The sequence below is a fragment of the Balaenoptera ricei genome, chromosome 6 (assembly GCF_028023285.1).
Source record: "Balaenoptera ricei isolate mBalRic1 chromosome 6, mBalRic1.hap2, whole genome shotgun sequence".
Classification (NCBI taxonomy): Eukaryota; Metazoa; Chordata; class Mammalia; order Artiodactyla; family Balaenopteridae; genus Balaenoptera; species Balaenoptera ricei.
The window spans coordinates 116,030,738-116,047,352 of record NC_082644.1 but is presented as its reverse complement, the minus strand read 5'-3'; the positions used below and the strand labels follow the sequence as shown (position 1 = coordinate 116,047,352).

Here is a 16,615-nt window from a genome sequence, read left to right as displayed (position 1 = left end):
CCTGTTACAATATTCTGAAATTTCTTAAGACACAATTACAATCGCCCAGTGGTACGTTTAGGAGTTATAGCACTACTGGTGCCTGAGACTCTCAATGTAAAAAAAGAGTTGATGGGTAGGAGAGACAACACACTGGTTAATAATGTGGACTAGGGACTCAAGTCAGACAGAACTAGATCTTGATCTTGATTGTCTAGTTGTGACTAGCTTGGGCAAATCACTTCACATCTCCGAGCATCACATTTCCTCACACGCAAAATGGTGATGATAATAATACTACCCAATCCATAGATTTTTGTATAGATTATATGAGAAAATAGACTTAAAAGCTTAGTATAAGACCTACCACAACGTAAGTGTTTAATAAATTCTTCTGCTACAGAGAATACCATAGCATGGCTCCCTCTGACATACTTACTGTTCCCCAGAACAGTTCTGGAAGAGAAGGGTCTGCCAGGACTTCACATGCTGTGTCGATTACATCCTGTTGGGGAGGGAAGAAGAAAATGCTTATTTTCCCTAGTTGAACCAGTCCATCTTTTTTTAACTGTATTCTGTTAAAATAAAAACATGAATAATACCTTCATATAGTATGTCAGAAAGAATTCTGGGATTAAAAAGTAAGGGATGTAATCTTAATCTGTTGTATGATGTTAGGCAAATTAACCTTTCTGAACTTCAAATTCTAAAATGGTGAAACTATTATCTGCTTCACAGTGTTGTCATAAGGATTAAATGAGATAATGTACGAGAAAATGAACTGTGAAGTTTAAAATGCCATGTTAATGTGAGGTACTACTAGATTCAGCTAAACTATCCTCCTAGAGGTCAAGAATAACGCCTTTTTAAATTTTTCATCCCCAGCACCTGGCACAGAGTTTGGCACACACTGGGAATCTAGTGAAGGCTTATGAAATGATTTATTGAAAAAATTCCAAGTACTAGGACACCTGTAACCCCAAAATGTTAACACCAATACTCCAGGCATATAGTAGGGTCCAAATGTGACCAGAATTTTGGCAAAGGATGCAAAGCTTGTTCTATGCTCCTAGAGCTTTGGAAATTGAGTCTTTCAATTAACACCAATTTCTTTTCTCTCCAATGATAAGAAATATTCATTTTCATCAACTTAATCAATTTCTTCAATTTCCAGAATAAGTCACTCATCATAAATGAATACAATGACTTAGTTATAAAGAACTCCCCAAATATCATTTCCCACTGAAAGGAACCAGGGCTCCTTGGAGAAATGGCAGATTCCAGGTCTGGGGCAAGAATCTTCGAAGATAATCCTGCAAGATTTTGTCATATCAGAAAGCAACAGAGCTATCAAAATGTGTAAGGGAAATGTCAAACAGATTCAGAAGCTAATCTGAAAAAGCTCTTACTGGCCAAATATGGGGCAACCTGAGCCTAAGAATACTAACTGCAGAAAAACAACAAACAAACAAAAAATGAAAAAAGAATAATGACTGCAATGAATTAAAACACAGCTAATATGTTTAAATCCATGAGTTCACAATGCCATGTAAAAAATAAAAAAACCTCAGTAGCCAACTTGGGATGCTACTAAGGATGCTAGGGAAAAGTGGTGAATACAGGAAAAGAAGCGTGTACAGTACTCTATACCAGAGTATCAAATAGTTAACGAGAGAGAATTTCTTTTTTTTAATTGAGAAATAATTGAAATATAACATTATATTAGTTTCAGGTGCACAAGATAATGATTTGATATTTGTATATATGGTGAAACAAATTTCTTTTTTATAGCAATGTTCCAACCAGTAAACAAAAGAGGAAAGATAATAGAGTCAGAATAGTGCCATTCCGTAACTCCTAAGGAACTAATGGATCTAGACAATGATATGTCTTGTGGTTACCATAGTGGACAGCACAACTACAGACTAAAAGAAATTTGACAGACTTATCAACCAATAATGTACAGATCTTATTTATTTAGATCCTGATACAAACTTATGATAAACTTATGACATTTATAATTAGAAATTTGAACCCTGCCTTGATTATTTGAAGTTTTTTTTTTTAGATATGAGAATGGTTGTGAAATTTTACTAAAATATTCATATTTACTAAATGATGTCTGGGATTTGCTTCAAAATAACCAAGGAGGAAAGGGGCAGAAATGAATAAGATCAGCTGTGCATTGATAATTTGGAAGCTGGTGATGGGATCGTTAGACAATTTTTGTCTCCTTTGGAATAACTTTGAAATATTTCATTTAAAAAAAATATTGCACAAGAGTATTAGCATCCACAGCTGTTTGGGACACATGCACTACAGAGTAAAAAAAATAGGTTACAAAACAGTATATACATTGTGATTCCATTTCTAGGGAATTATTATATTTTTATATTTGGAAGGGAACACATCAAGATGTTAACATATGTTATCCTGCAAGGTGGGATTATAGTTTTTTCTTTTTATCAGCACTTTCTAATTTTTTAATCATTAATATGCATCATTTTTATAATATAATAAGTGGAAAACAACAATAAACAAATCATACTTGAAGTAAATGGGTCTGTGTTATATCAGCTTCAAAGGGGTATCTTAGGAAGATGATTGCAAAGCGGGGCAGTGTAGACAGTCTCATGAAAGCCAGAAACTGACCTGCTGATTGCCCAATGTGTGCAGCTCCAGCGAGGTCAGAACAAAAGAAAGGAGTCCATAGACACACATGCACGCGGTGCTAGTGGTACACTGTAATGACAAAGGAGTCAGTGGGTAATTCTGAGTGACACCACTCTTTTCTAGACTCAGCACAATCCCATCACATTAATATAGTCTCTGTAAACAAATGGGAAGAGAACCTGAGGCTTCATAATTCCTAATTTGGTCCCAAGATCAGGAAGACAAAGGGAGAAAAGAGAAAGCAGGAACCATAAATATTACAACATAGTCAAGAATAACATCAAAAAGGAACCATTTTCAAAATGATCAAAGTTTTTGTGGGGAAGAAAACCACCTCCAGCCTACAAAAAGGATAGAGTCTCTATGTGCTGGTATGAATGATGCAGCTGCCTGAACTGTCACCGAGATAAATCAACCAGTGACAACAAGTTGGCTGAGGTTTCCTTTAGCATGTCAAAACAAGCTGATTAAACTGTGTCACTCAAATTAAGTCCCAACACAAGACTCAAGAGAATTTCTAATTCATCCTGTACAGTTGAATGAATAAGCCCCCCAAAAAGATTTCTCCAGTCATTATGACCAAAGCTATCTTCTAAGAGATACTAAATGGCGCAGCATAACATACTGGCAAAGAGTCAGACATAGTTCAAACTGTATCCACCATTTACTGCCAATTTATTGTTTCTGTGGGCAAATTCCATCTCCCTCAGTCTCAATTTCCTAATGTGTAAAATAGGATTATAAGCCCTAGTGCACAGAAGTATTTTAAGGATGAAACAAGATATTGTACAGAAAGTGCCGAGCACGTCTGTCACAGTAAATGCTCTATAAAGGTTAGTTACAAAACTATTATCATTATCCATGTCCTTGCCAATTACTATTATTATTATCATGACTCATTAATGAGCTTCTGCCCCGCTCTTTGCCCACTCTCATGCTCAAACACCAATAGCCCGAGCCTCACATCATTTCCCCCACTGGCCAGTGAGCGGAGTAGTCGGGTCAAATACTGAAATACATTCAGCTGGATGGCTGTGCCACCTATCTTCCGGACAACACTGCTTGTCTCTTCTGGATTCAGGGTGTGACGGAGGAGAGCCCAAGCCAAAAGCACTGGGGTGTGATGTGGAATGTCCCCGAAGGTCAACATCAAACGGTCCATATCCTAATGAAAAGAGAAAACAACATCTGTGTCACTTAACAGAAAGGGTCAAGACCCTTCCAGAGGATCCTTCACCATGCTTAATAAGTCTTCCATTCATCCTCAGTGGCCCCTCTCTCCCATTCTGACATTTTACTCTTCCCAAGCCACAGCCACTTCGTTACTAGACCCCTCAATTACTCTTCCCTTTACCCCCAGTTTTCTCTGATTTTAAGTACTATTAAGATTATAAAATACATGTTCAAATAGAGACTCCTTAGAAAATTTCCCTGATCCTTCTAGAACTTTCTCAGATCTCTCCTCTTTTTCTATCTTTCTGACCATCCCACCTCATGTTCTTCCCCTTTCCTCTTCTTTCACAGGCTCCATAAACGCAGACAATGGCCAAGGTTCTGTCCTTGGGCCTCTTTTGTCCTTATATCATCTCCCTGAGTCACTCTACTTGGTCTCACAGATCCAACTCTCACCTCTGTGAAAATAACTAACAAATCTGAGACTTCTTCCAGATCCAATTAACTTCTTAACAATGTAGAACCACAAATTCCACAATAAGGAAAATTTTATGTGGCAGTATAGTTGAGTGGTTAAAAACTTACTACTAACTACAAACCATCTGAAAAAATTAAGAGGCTGCTCCAAGTTCACCTGACAAATAAGCCCGTCCTGGGCAAACTGGTGCAGTTCTCTTCTGTCATCCAAAGCACACTTATGCAAGGATTCAATATCCATGCCTTCCACCAGGATAAGGGCACTAAAGTAGCTGGAAAGAAAAATATCATGGTGTCATACATGCTACTCTGAACCTCAATGGAGACTAAGGTGAAATGTAAGACACTTTAATGTCAAAAAGGTTGAGTTATTTTACATTCTTTTTTCATACTAAGACTTCTAAATCCAATATGTATTTTACACTTCCAGCACATCTCAATTTGACCAGCCATATTTTATTTTTTATTTTTTGGCTGCACCACTCGGCTTGCGGAATCTTAGTTCCCCGACCAGGGATTAAACCCAGGCCCTCAGCAGTGAAAGCGCAGAGTCCTAACCACTGGACCACCAGGGAATTCCCATGACCAGTCTTATTTTATTTTTTAGTTTTTATTTATTATTTATTTATTTTGGCCACATCGCGCAGCATGTGGGATCTTCGCTCCCCGACCAGGGATCAAACCCGCACCCTCTGAAGTGGAAGCGCAAAATCTTAACCACTGGACCATCAGGGAAGTCCACCAGCCATATTTTAAATGCTTGGTAGGCTCATGTGGTTTCTGCCTTCAAAGCACAGATCTAGTACTAAAGGTTTCTACAGCCACCAATTACATCTAGGCCAGATCAAATGTCTCAATGGTCAAGTGTGTATTTTTTTTAAAACATATTATTTATTTATTTATTTATTTTTGGCTGTGTTGGGTCTTCGTTGCTGCTCACGGGCTTTCTCTAGTTGCGGCAAGCGGGGGCTAGGGCTACTCTTCGTTGTGGTGCGCGGGCTTCTCATTGCGGTGGCTTCTCTTATTGCAGGGCACGGGCTCTAGGCGCGTGGGCTTCAGTAGTTGTGGCGTGCAGGCTCAGTAGTTGTGGTGCATGGGTTTAGTTGCTCCATGGGCATGTGGGATCTTCCTGGAGCACGGCTTGAACCCGTGTCCCCTCTATTGGCAGGTGGATTCTTAACCACTGCGCCATGAGGGAAGTCCATCAAGTGTGTACTTTTGTTCACAGAGGAAACAGGCCTCAAAATGTGGATATACCCATTTCCATAAAATTCAAAGTACATAGACTATCACGTCAAAGAGGGCAGGGAATAAATACATCTCCCCTATTTATCACTGTTTGCTTAGCATTTGCACAGTGCCTGGTCTACAACAGTTGCTCAACGAATTTTTTGTAGAATGAAAGGATGAACTCTTAGATGAAAACAGTAAGTAAAAGAATAGAATGTGATACTTATTTTGAGAAAAGATATCCCTCTCAATCCAAGTCTTCACTCCCTGAATGACCTAGAACATGGTAGTACACCCATCTATTTCCCCACCCATTAAGTGAAAAGTACACCTAGCCCCTCCCTTCACCCATTCACAGGACCACACTAATATCAATGCTCTAAACTCTAAACATTGTACAAGTTCAGTCTCAATTCAGACTTACCCAATCCGATCCACAAAAGGATCCATGGTTTCATCTACCAGGTGCCTGTTAGTCTGCCTACTACCAAATCCTTGCTCTTTAAACATCTTGGTTAATACCAATAGGTCCGTAGGTGCCATCTCAAAGTATGCATAATAAAGGAAAATAATTTCTAGCAGCATGGATTGCTCCCGAAGGCACTGAACAAACCAGCGAGACACCTGGCGCTCAGTCTGCACAACCAATGAAGAAAAATGGGAGAGAAATAAAGTCAGATTTTAAAACACATTTAAATCCTTCGAGTTATTTTTATTAGGTAAAACATGTATAAAAATAAGATTAAAAAAAAAAGTAACCCTCCCTACAATTCCTATTGCCCAGTCATCCAAATCTATCCCCAGAGGCAACCACTGTTAGAGGTTTTTGTCTTTCCTTCCAATAATATGCCACACACATTCATTCATTCCGACTAGTAGTTTGCTGGGGGCCAGGGGTCACAGACTAACTGCAAACCTACTGGATAGACAGAAATGTTCTATCAATATATATTGATCATGAAGGTGGTTACTGCATATAACTATATACAACTGCCAAATTCAAACTGTACACTTAAAATAAATGAATTTTACTGGATGTAAATTATACCTGAATAAAGCTGAGGGATGCTACAGATTTGTCATTTACACAGTCATTTCATGTAAGTGTGAATGTATCTATAGGATAAACTCTTAAAGTGGAACTACTAGGTCAAGAAATATGTGCTTTTCAATTTTTAGATATTGTCATAATGTTTTCCATTAAAAAGTATACAAATTCAAACAGCAAAGTATGAGTGCCCATTATCCCATCCCTTGGATGTGAGTGTTGTCATGTAAATATGTATTTCATTTGCCTGTTTTTCTGTTCGGTTTTGCTTATTGACTTACAGGCGTTCTGTTTCAAGAACCCTTTATGCTATGAGTTTGTCTTTTGACTTTGCTTATAGCACTTTTTTTGTTTTTTTGCCTTGTAAAAGTTTTTGATTTGATGTTGCCAGGTTTATCTTTTCTTTTTTCTTTTATGGCTTCTGAGTTTTACTTTAGTTTTATTTATTTACCTATTTTGGCCACACGGCACTTAGTGCTCCGACCAGGGATCTTAGTTCCCTGACCAGGGATGGAACCTGTGCCCCATGCAGTGGAAGCGCGGAGTCTTAACCACTGGACCGCCAGGGAAGTCCTGTGTTTTACTTTAAAAAGTCTTCTCCAATCCAAAAAAATAAAAACAAAACTACCTCCCATGTGTCTTCTAGTATTTTTATAGTTGAATTTTAAAAATTTGTATCATTGATATCTCTCTGATTTTCTTCTGGTAGAAGGAGTGAGATAGAGATACAGTTTGATTTTTCTCCAGATGGCTACCCAGTAGTTCCAACACCATTTATTGAATAACCCAACATTTCCCCATTAATTCAAAATGCCACCTTTATCATACACTAATTCCCTATCAGCATTTGGTCTACACTAGACTTTCTACTATGTGCTATTCATCACTCTATTTATTCATGTACCAATGCCATGCTTTAAATTATTTTAGTCTTATTATCTAATAAAGCTTATCTTCCTTTCTGAAAAACTTCCTGGCTATTCTTATTTATTTTCCAAATGAATTTTAGAACTAGCTTGTCTAGTTTCAAAATAAAAGGCAAAGCAAATACTTGTTAGTATTTTTTCTAGGATCACAGTAAATTTATAGGTTAAAATAAGAAGGACTGACACTTGGTGCTGAGTCTTTATTTTCAAGAAGGCACCATGTCTTTCCATTTGATTATGACTGTTTATATCCTTTTAGCATTTTAAAGTTCCCTTCATTTAGATTTTGGATTATAGTAAGCTTATTCCTGAGAAATTTATGCTTTTGTTGCTATTACAAGTGAGCTCTTTTCTTCTACTAAATATTTTAAATAGCTACTGTCTGTATTTTGGTTGAATTGTTTTAATAAACGTAATAATAATAATTATTTCAAAACAAAAAAGGTCATGTTCTAATCTATAAATCTATAAATGCACATTGGTTTAAGATTTAGGATAAAACAATTAGACTAGTGTCACACACTTAATAGATAATGATAATAAAGAAGGTGAAATCTTGGGTTTAGAGTTTTATTAACCACTAAGAGAATACTTCAGGTAAGAAAAAAAATAAATTAACTTGAGAGACAAAGTCAAGGGGAAGGTCCAAATTAAATACCATTAGTTAAAGTCAATGTTTTGATTCATATCACATGTTTAAACTGTTCTAAAGAATGATAATTTATAAATGTTTTAAGTTCATAGGTGAATAAGTAATTTAACCTAGAGCTCTATGAGCAGATATACAATTCTCCTGAGCGTTACAGGAAGGCCCAATAACCACATACCATGAGGTTTCCATGTGTCTCCCATGTTGGTGCTTCAGTTTTATAAAGCTCTTCAAATTGCTGTCTATATTTTGTAACTAGTTCCTTTTCCAATTTATCAACACAGTCTGCATATTCAACCTTAAAAAAAAATCCAAAACAGTAACTTATATCTTGAGTAAAAGGTAAATATTCAAATGAACAGAAATATGAATAAATTATAAAAAGGACTGAATTTTACAGGGTAAAGAGAAACAAGAGGACTAAATGGGCTTACCCTATAGGGGTGTCTTTCATCTTGGAAATAAGTGAGAAGGTGTAAGACACAACGAAGAATACAGGTTCTTTCTTCATAGTAATAATCTGCAATCTGGGAAGAACCCAAAGATTCAAAATCAGTTACTCACCTTTGCATAGAAGATATTCAATTTTAAATTTATTGATTAAAAAATCACTTAAAGATGTGAATGGGGGACTTCCCTGGTGGCGCAGTGGTTAAGAATCCACCTGCCGATGCCGGGGACACGGGTTCGAGCCCTGGTCTGGGAAGATCCCACATGCTGCGGAGCAACTAAGCCAGTGTGCTACAACTACTGAGCCTGCGCTCTAGAGCCCGCGAGCGCAAACTACTGAAGCCCACGCGCCACAACTACTGAAGCCCACACGCAGAGAGCCCGTGCTCCGCAACAACAAAGAGAAGCCACTGCAATGAGAAGCCCACGCACTGCAACAGAGTAGCCCCTGCTCGCGGCAACTAGAGAAAGCCCACGCACAACAATGAAGACCTAATGCAGACAAAAATAAATTAAAAAAAAAAAAAAAAGATGTGAATGGAAAAGTTAGATCTGTATAAACAATCACAGAAATGGAAACAGTGTTAGGCCAAAAGAAAGCAAAAGACCTTCATGAACTAGGATACAAGTAAAGTTATATAAGATAAAAGGAATTATTTAATGATATAAACAAGTTTTCTAGCATGATTTCTCAGTTGGGCGTTCAAGTAATACCCAATGCTATAAACTGACAGGCCAGGGACTTCCCTGGTGGTCCAGTGGTTAAGAATCCGTCTTGCAATGTAGGGGATGCCAGTTCGATCCCTGGTCAGGGAACTAAGATCCCACATGCCACGGGGCAACTAAGCCCGCGTGCTGCAACTACAGAGCCCACACGCTCTGAAGCCCACAAGCCAGTAGAGAGCCCACGTGCCACAACTAAGACCCAATGCAAGGCTTCCCTGGTGGCGCAGTGGTTAAGGATCCGCCTGCCAATGCAGGGGACACAGGTTTGAACCCTGGTCCTGGAAGATCCCACATGCCACGGAGCAACTAAGCCTGTGCGCCACAACTACTGAGCCTGCACTCTAGAGCCCACAAGCCACGACTACTGAAGCCTGCGTGCCTAGAGCCATGCTCCACAACAAGAGAGGCCACTGCAATGAGAAGCCCGCGCACCGCAATGAAGAGTAGCCCCCGCTCGCTGCAACTAGAGAAAGCCTGCGTGAAGCAACAAAGATCCAACTCAGCCAAAAATAAATAAATAAATAAATAAGTTTATTTAAAAAAAAAAAAGACCCAAGGCAGCCAATAAATAAATAAATAAATAAATAATTTAAAATAAATAAATAGACAGGCCAAATACATGAAAGCAAATATAAAAATACCATTAGTATATGTCCTAATTGCTTGTAACTGATGTACCCAGTTCTCACTAAATACCAAATAGGAAACTACTTCAGAAGTATGGTCAAATTCCATGTTAAAATGAGATCCTATGCCCACTCTCACCAGTTCTATTCAACACAGTATTAGAAGTCCTAGCCACAGCAATCAGAGAAGAAAAAGAAAAGGTATCCAAATTGGAAGAAAAGAGGTGAAATTGCCATTACATGCAGATAACATGATACTATACATAGAAAACCCTAGGGCTTCCCTGGTGGCACAGTGGTTGAGAATCTGCCTGCCAATGCAGAGGACATGGGTTCGAGCCCAGGTCTGGGAAGATCCCACATGCCGCAGAGCAACTGGGCCCGTGAGCCACAATTGCTGAGCCTGCGCGTCTGAAGCCTGTGCTCCGCCACAAGAGAGGCCGCAATAGTGAGAGGCCCGCGCACCGTGATGAAGAGTGGCCCCCACTTGCTGCAACTACAGAAAGCCCTCGCACAGAAACGAAGACCCAACATAGCCATAAATAAATAAATAAAATTTTTAAAAAATAATAATAATAAAAAAAAAGAAAACCCTAAAGATTCCACACAAAACCTACTAGAACTGATAAACAAATTCAGCAAGGTAGCAGGATACAAGATTAACATACAGAAATCTGCTGTGTTTCTTTACAATAACAATAAAATATCATAAAGGGAAAGTAAAAAAACAATCCCTTTTAAAATCACATCTAGATAATCAACAAGGACCTACTGTATAGCACAAGGAATTCTATTCAATATTCTGTAATAACCTATATGGGAAAAGAATCTGAAAAAGAATGGACACACGTATATGTAAAACTGAATCACTTTGCTGTACACCTGAAATTAACACAACATTGTAAGTCAACTATACTCCAAAATAAAATAAAAATTTTTTAGAAAGAAAAAAAAAAAAAAAAAAAAAAAAAGAAAATCTCACCAAAAAACTTAGGAACAAACCTGACCAAAGAGGTGAAAAACTTATATGCTGAGAACTATAAAATATAAAACACTGATAAAGGAAACTGAAGATGATTCAAAGAAATGGAAAGATATCCCATGCTCCTGAACTGGAAGAATTAATATTGTTAAAATAGCCAGACTACCCAAAGCAATCTACAGATTTAATGTGATCCCTATCAAATTACCCATGACATTTTTCACAGAACTAGAACAAATAATCCTAAAATTTATATGGAACCATGAAAGACCCAGAATTGCCAAAGCAATCCTGAGGAAAAAAACCAAAGCTGGAGGCATAACCCTCCCAGACTTCAGACAATACTACAAAGCTACAGTAATCAAAACAGCGTAGTATTAGCACAAAAATAGACATATGGGGACTTCTCTGATGATCCAGTGGTTAAGACTCCACACTTGCAGGGGGCGTGGGTTCGACCCCTGGTCAGGGAAGTTCCGCATGCCATATGGTGCGGCCAAAAAAAAAACAGACATATGGATCAATGGAACAGAACAGAGAGCCCAGAAATAAACCCACACACAGCTACAGTCAATTAATCTTTGAAAAAGGAGGCAAGAATACACAATGAAAAAGATAGTCTCTTCAGTAAGTAGTGCTGGGAAAGCTGAACAGCCGCATGTAAATCAAGGTCGAAGATACAACATTTCCTCACACCATACACAAAAATAAACTCAAAATGCCTTAAAGACTTGAATATAAAACATGATACCATAAAACTCCTAGAAGAGAACAAAGGCAAAACATTCTCTGACATAAATCATAGCAATGTTTTCTTAGGTCAGTCTCCCAAGGCAACAGAAATAAAAGCAAAAATAAACAAATGGGACCTAATTAAACTTACAAGCTTTTGCACAGCAAAGAAAATCACAAAACAAAAATACAACTTTGGGGGTGGGGGGAGATAAAGAAAGAAAGATAAAGAAAGATAAAGAAATTTAAAACTTCAAATTAATCCTACTGCATTTAAAAAAGCCAGCAATGCTCAGAACAAGGTCAAGAATCTGTTGCCCAATTTTACATCAAAGAATGGAAATGGTGACTAGCACTGACCTTCAGGATTAAGGCCTGGCTCTGCCTCTCATCTTGCAGTACCTTCTGAAAGAAACAAGAACAAAGAGCCATCTTATTAGCAAAATCAATTAACAAAGAAAAACGGTAAACATCTTTACCTTACCCTTCAAGATTATAACTGCCCGTTCATTTCTGGATACATTTTTTTACCTAAGTGTATCCAAGTCTGTGCTCAAATCCCTGCCCCTCTCCTCTGGCCTCAAGTTTCTCATATATAAAATCAGGGGCTGGGGCTTCCCTGGTGGCGCAGTGGTTGAGAATCTGCCTGCTAATGCAGGGGACACGGGTTCGAGCCCTGGTCTGGGAAGATCCCACATGCCGCGGAGCAACTAGGCCCGTGAGCCACAACTACTGAGCCTGCGCGTCTGGAGCCGGTGCTCCGCAACAAGAGAGGCCGTGATAGTGAGAGGCCCGCGCACCGCTATGAAGAGTGGTCCCTGCTTGCCACAACTAGAGAAAGCCCTCGCGCAGAAACGAAGACCCAACACAGCCAAAAATAAATAAATTAATTAATTTAAAAAAAAAAAAAAAAAAATCAGGGGCTGGAAAGGCTAGATGTTGTCTCAGGTCCTTTTCAGCTCTGACATCCTGAGATTCTATGATTAACATGTCAGTCTTTGACCTCTCGGCCCCTCCAAGTCTGAGCACAGACCTCGACTTAAGCATATGTTTTTTAAAGCTTTACAAAGTCTTTCCTGAGAATGGCTGTATCTGATCACCTACCTCTGTTGCAGAGAACTGGTACCAAAATCCTGAATTATCTAAAACCAACAAGGAAAAGGATAAAGGCAGGAGAAGGGAGCTGGACGTAACTACAAACCTTTAGTGAGTCCCGAGTACCTCTGTAATCCTCTTGAAGGTAACACTGGAGTAACTGCACACTCTGTTCTTCATCAAGACCCTGAAAACAGAGGTTACAAGGGAGGAACAGCCACCTCAGGTCAGAAACCACAGAGAGCACGCAAAGCAATCTAAAGATTTGTTCTCTAGAATGAACACAGAACTTGAATAAACAAAAATTATTTTAAAAGATTTCACACAACATAATTTTAACCCAAATAGGAGAAAAAAGGAGCAGCCACTGACATGTAATTTACATGCCAGTTAAACTTACATGTCAGAAACAACTGTGCTTATTCACCAAGAACATTAATATAGCAGCAGGCATGATCTTGGTTTCCAAAATGAAAAGGAAACAGCTACATAATTAAATACAATCTAGGCGACTTAACTAACACCCCAAGTATGCTGAAGAAAACTCTATGATATGCAGTAAACAGGGTCAGGCAACTTGACTTGTGGCTTGTAGCAAGAAGAGGTGCAACTTGGGCATTTTTGAAATATAATATGCTCAATTTAATCTTTAAAACTGAAATAAACTGAATTTTCACTAACAATCACTAACAACAAAACCACGCATATCCACCCTGCAGGTAATAAACAGAGCCAGTGCTAACTTTTACTCACCAAAAACTTGCTGATTCTTAAACCCAGTTCCTTCAGTGGTGAAGCTACATCTTTATTAGCTTTCACTTTTTCAGCTGAATTTGGACTATGAAAAGAACAGTGAATCATTTCCTCATTCTCAATGACCCTCTAGGGGTTGAAAACAAAAATATTAAAGATATTTTTACCACAGACCTTTTTCTGCCTTTTAGGTGCCTATAAAATACACACACATGCGCGCGCGCGCGCGCACACACACACACACACACACACACACACACACACACAAGTTCATCTCTACAGACTTTATAACACAAAACTATGTCTAAGTAATAAATACAGTATATGTTACAAACTATAGTTATAACTATATTATTTGTAGATCTACTTAGTTACATTAATTATTTTTGATCCTTATAACTATCCTGGAAGGTAAACATTACTATCCCCATTTTACAAATGGAATTACCAACACTTAGAAAGAATAAATAACTTACCAAAAATCCCACAGCTAATAAAAAGTTGAGGTGATTTTAAAACCAGGTCTGTTAGTATACATACATATATTATCTATATCCACTGAGAAGGCCTAGAAGCTATGACATTCCAGTAGCAGCGAGCACACCCAGCACCCAGATCTGTATTTCTAATACCATTCTCTAACAAAAAGTATCAGGACTCCTTGGAGAAATGGCTGATTCTAGAGCTGGGGTGGGGAAAATACTAGATGAGCCTGGAGCATCTTGTAATGCCAGAAAGTAAGAAAATACTCAGAAAACAAAAGCATGGGGACACGTCAAAACCTCAAAGAACGCCCAACGGCCAAAGCTGGAACAAAGTATAAACAAAGTATGAAATACATGAGTCCATAATGATCTAAATAAATGAATGAATGAATAAATATATATATATATATAAATAAATGGGGAAGAAGGGAAAAATCTTCATTACAGAAGGAGTCCCAGTAACACACATATATGCTACCCCCTTCAGGAGGTAGTTTAATTTCACTACGCCCACACACTGCAAGCGGGCTATACTGAGTGACTCACTTCCAAAAAATAGAGTAGGGAAAGAGAAAAGAGTGACTTTACAGAAGAGATACTTGGCAAATGCTACCTTACACAAGTGAGCAAGGTTAACATCACCAGTGACTTCATGTGGATAACATGTATCCTCTGCCATGATGTGATAAGAATGGTACTTCACCTCAGTGTATTCTTTCCAAAAACCCACAACCTCAATCTAATAATGAAAAAAAAAAACCAAAAATCAGACTTCCAAATTGAGGGTATTCTACTACAAAATACTTGACCAGTCTTCCTCAAAACTATTCAAGGTCATGAAAACCGAGGAAAGACTGAGATACTGTCACAGCTAACAGCTAAGGAGACATGACAACTAAATGCAATATGATACCCTCGGCTGAATCCTGGAACAGAAAGAGGACATTAAAAAAAAGTTTAAAATGTTTAAAAATCTGTGTTAAATTCAAATTAAGCCTGCAGTTTAAAAAAAAAAAAAGTCTGTCAGACTTTAAATCCCATGCTACTACAAAGGGAACTTTTGTCTTTAAAAAAAGAAATTCATAACCACAAATGCCCATTCTGTGAACTAAAGCATACTGTTGTTGGATTTTTTTTTTTTTTAGAGAGACTCTCACATTTCACAGAAAATCCACAACACAAAGGCTAGTATAAAGTTAAACAATAAGGTCTGAAAGAGGCAACACAGAATGATGATTAAGAACACAGACACTGGAGTAAGACTGCCAGGTTCGAATCCTGGTTCTACCACTTACTAGCTGTGTGACCTTGGGCAAGTTACTTAACCTCTTTGTGCCTCAGTTTCCCCATCTGTAAAATGGAAACAATAATAATAAAAATACCTACATGTGACAACACAGTGTTTATCTTCTTTTTTCAAGTCCATATATTCTGGATACATAGTAAAGTATTTACAGATAAAATAACATGATGTCTGGGAGTTACTTCAAAATAATTATGGGGGAAGGGTTAATAGATGATCAAAAAAAGAAAGTTCTTCACTAAACTAAGAGAATGAAGATGGAAGGCGAAGATGTAATAAAATCAACAGGTGTTCAGAAGTAGAAGGGAAATGAGGGCAGCTTGAGAACTATGATGCATAACAGAATGAGAGCTGGACTAGGAATTAAGATAAAAGAGTCTTCTTTTTTAACCACTTTCTATTTTATTATTGTTCTTTTCCACTGCCGAGCAAAAACAATCTATATATTCAAACAAAGAACAAACATAGTACCTATCTCAAAGGGCTGTTGTGAGGATTAAATAACTTACCATAAGTCTACTGCTTAGAGCAGTAACTGGTACATAGCAAAAAATACGTGAGTGTCAGCTGCTATTTTGTGTCAGCATTGTTCACTGCTATATCCTAGCATTTGGTGCTGACAGTCTCTCATACAAACATGATGGACTGAAATAAGTATTAGGAATCTTAATTGAGTATTTAATAAATCCTCATCCCTGGATACTAGGGTTATACAATGGATTCAACAATACTGTATTTCCAGAAGGAATTTCCTTTTCTTCAAGAGAGAGAAAAAAATGCGCCCTACTCTTTTTCCCTGGTTAGCCAAATTATATACCCTCTGATCTAACTAACCCAGTAATATCACAGACTCCTACATGAGGGTGGTTTCATCTATGTCAGTTTCCTCAGGGGAATTACTCAAATGAGACCCACAGAATAGCCATACCTGGGAGGTTTATAGTAAGAAAGCCCTTCTAACAGCCGCTGCCAATGTTTATTCAGCTCTGCCTCAATCTGATTCTGGAAAAGAAGAAGGAAATTATACAAATGCAATTTTAATCAGATTCCAGGATCACACTGAGGATAACATATTCCTTTGAGTCTTTCTAATATGCATTTTTCCCCACAGTTGAAATAATTTTGAATATAGAATTCTGTAGCCTGCTTTTCTTTGCTTAACATTCTAACATAATGATTTAACCTTATTATGAAAATCTTGATAAACATCCTTTCTAGTGGTTGCATAATATTTTATCAAGTGGCTAGATCATAATTTATTTACCACTCTTCTAATGTTAGATACATTTAAGCTGGCTATAATTCTTT

General features: G+C 37.9%; 1 protein-coding gene across 1 annotated transcript in view; it reads right to left on the bottom strand.

The window, feature by feature from the left end:
- Nucleotides 1–16,615, bottom strand: part of NUP188 (nucleoporin 188) — a 45,291-nt gene that overhangs the window by 21,310 nt on the left and 7,366 nt on the right. The window contains exons 3-13 of the mRNA XM_059925792.1: nucleotides 16,236–16,309; nucleotides 13,520–13,604; nucleotides 12,873–12,953; nucleotides 12,032–12,076; nucleotides 8,590–8,682; nucleotides 8,334–8,453; nucleotides 5,957–6,168; nucleotides 4,460–4,574; nucleotides 3,617–3,817; nucleotides 2,632–2,721; nucleotides 419–484 (exon numbers count right to left, since the gene is read on the bottom strand). Of these exons, the coding sequence (XP_059781775.1) occupies nucleotides 419–484; nucleotides 2,632–2,721; nucleotides 3,617–3,817; nucleotides 4,460–4,574; nucleotides 5,957–6,168; nucleotides 8,334–8,453; nucleotides 8,590–8,682; nucleotides 12,032–12,076; nucleotides 12,873–12,953; nucleotides 13,520–13,604; nucleotides 16,236–16,309 (1,182 nt within the window). The remainder of the gene's footprint in view (nucleotides 1–418; nucleotides 485–2,631; nucleotides 2,722–3,616; nucleotides 3,818–4,459; nucleotides 4,575–5,956; nucleotides 6,169–8,333; nucleotides 8,454–8,589; nucleotides 8,683–12,031; nucleotides 12,077–12,872; nucleotides 12,954–13,519; nucleotides 13,605–16,235; nucleotides 16,310–16,615) is intronic.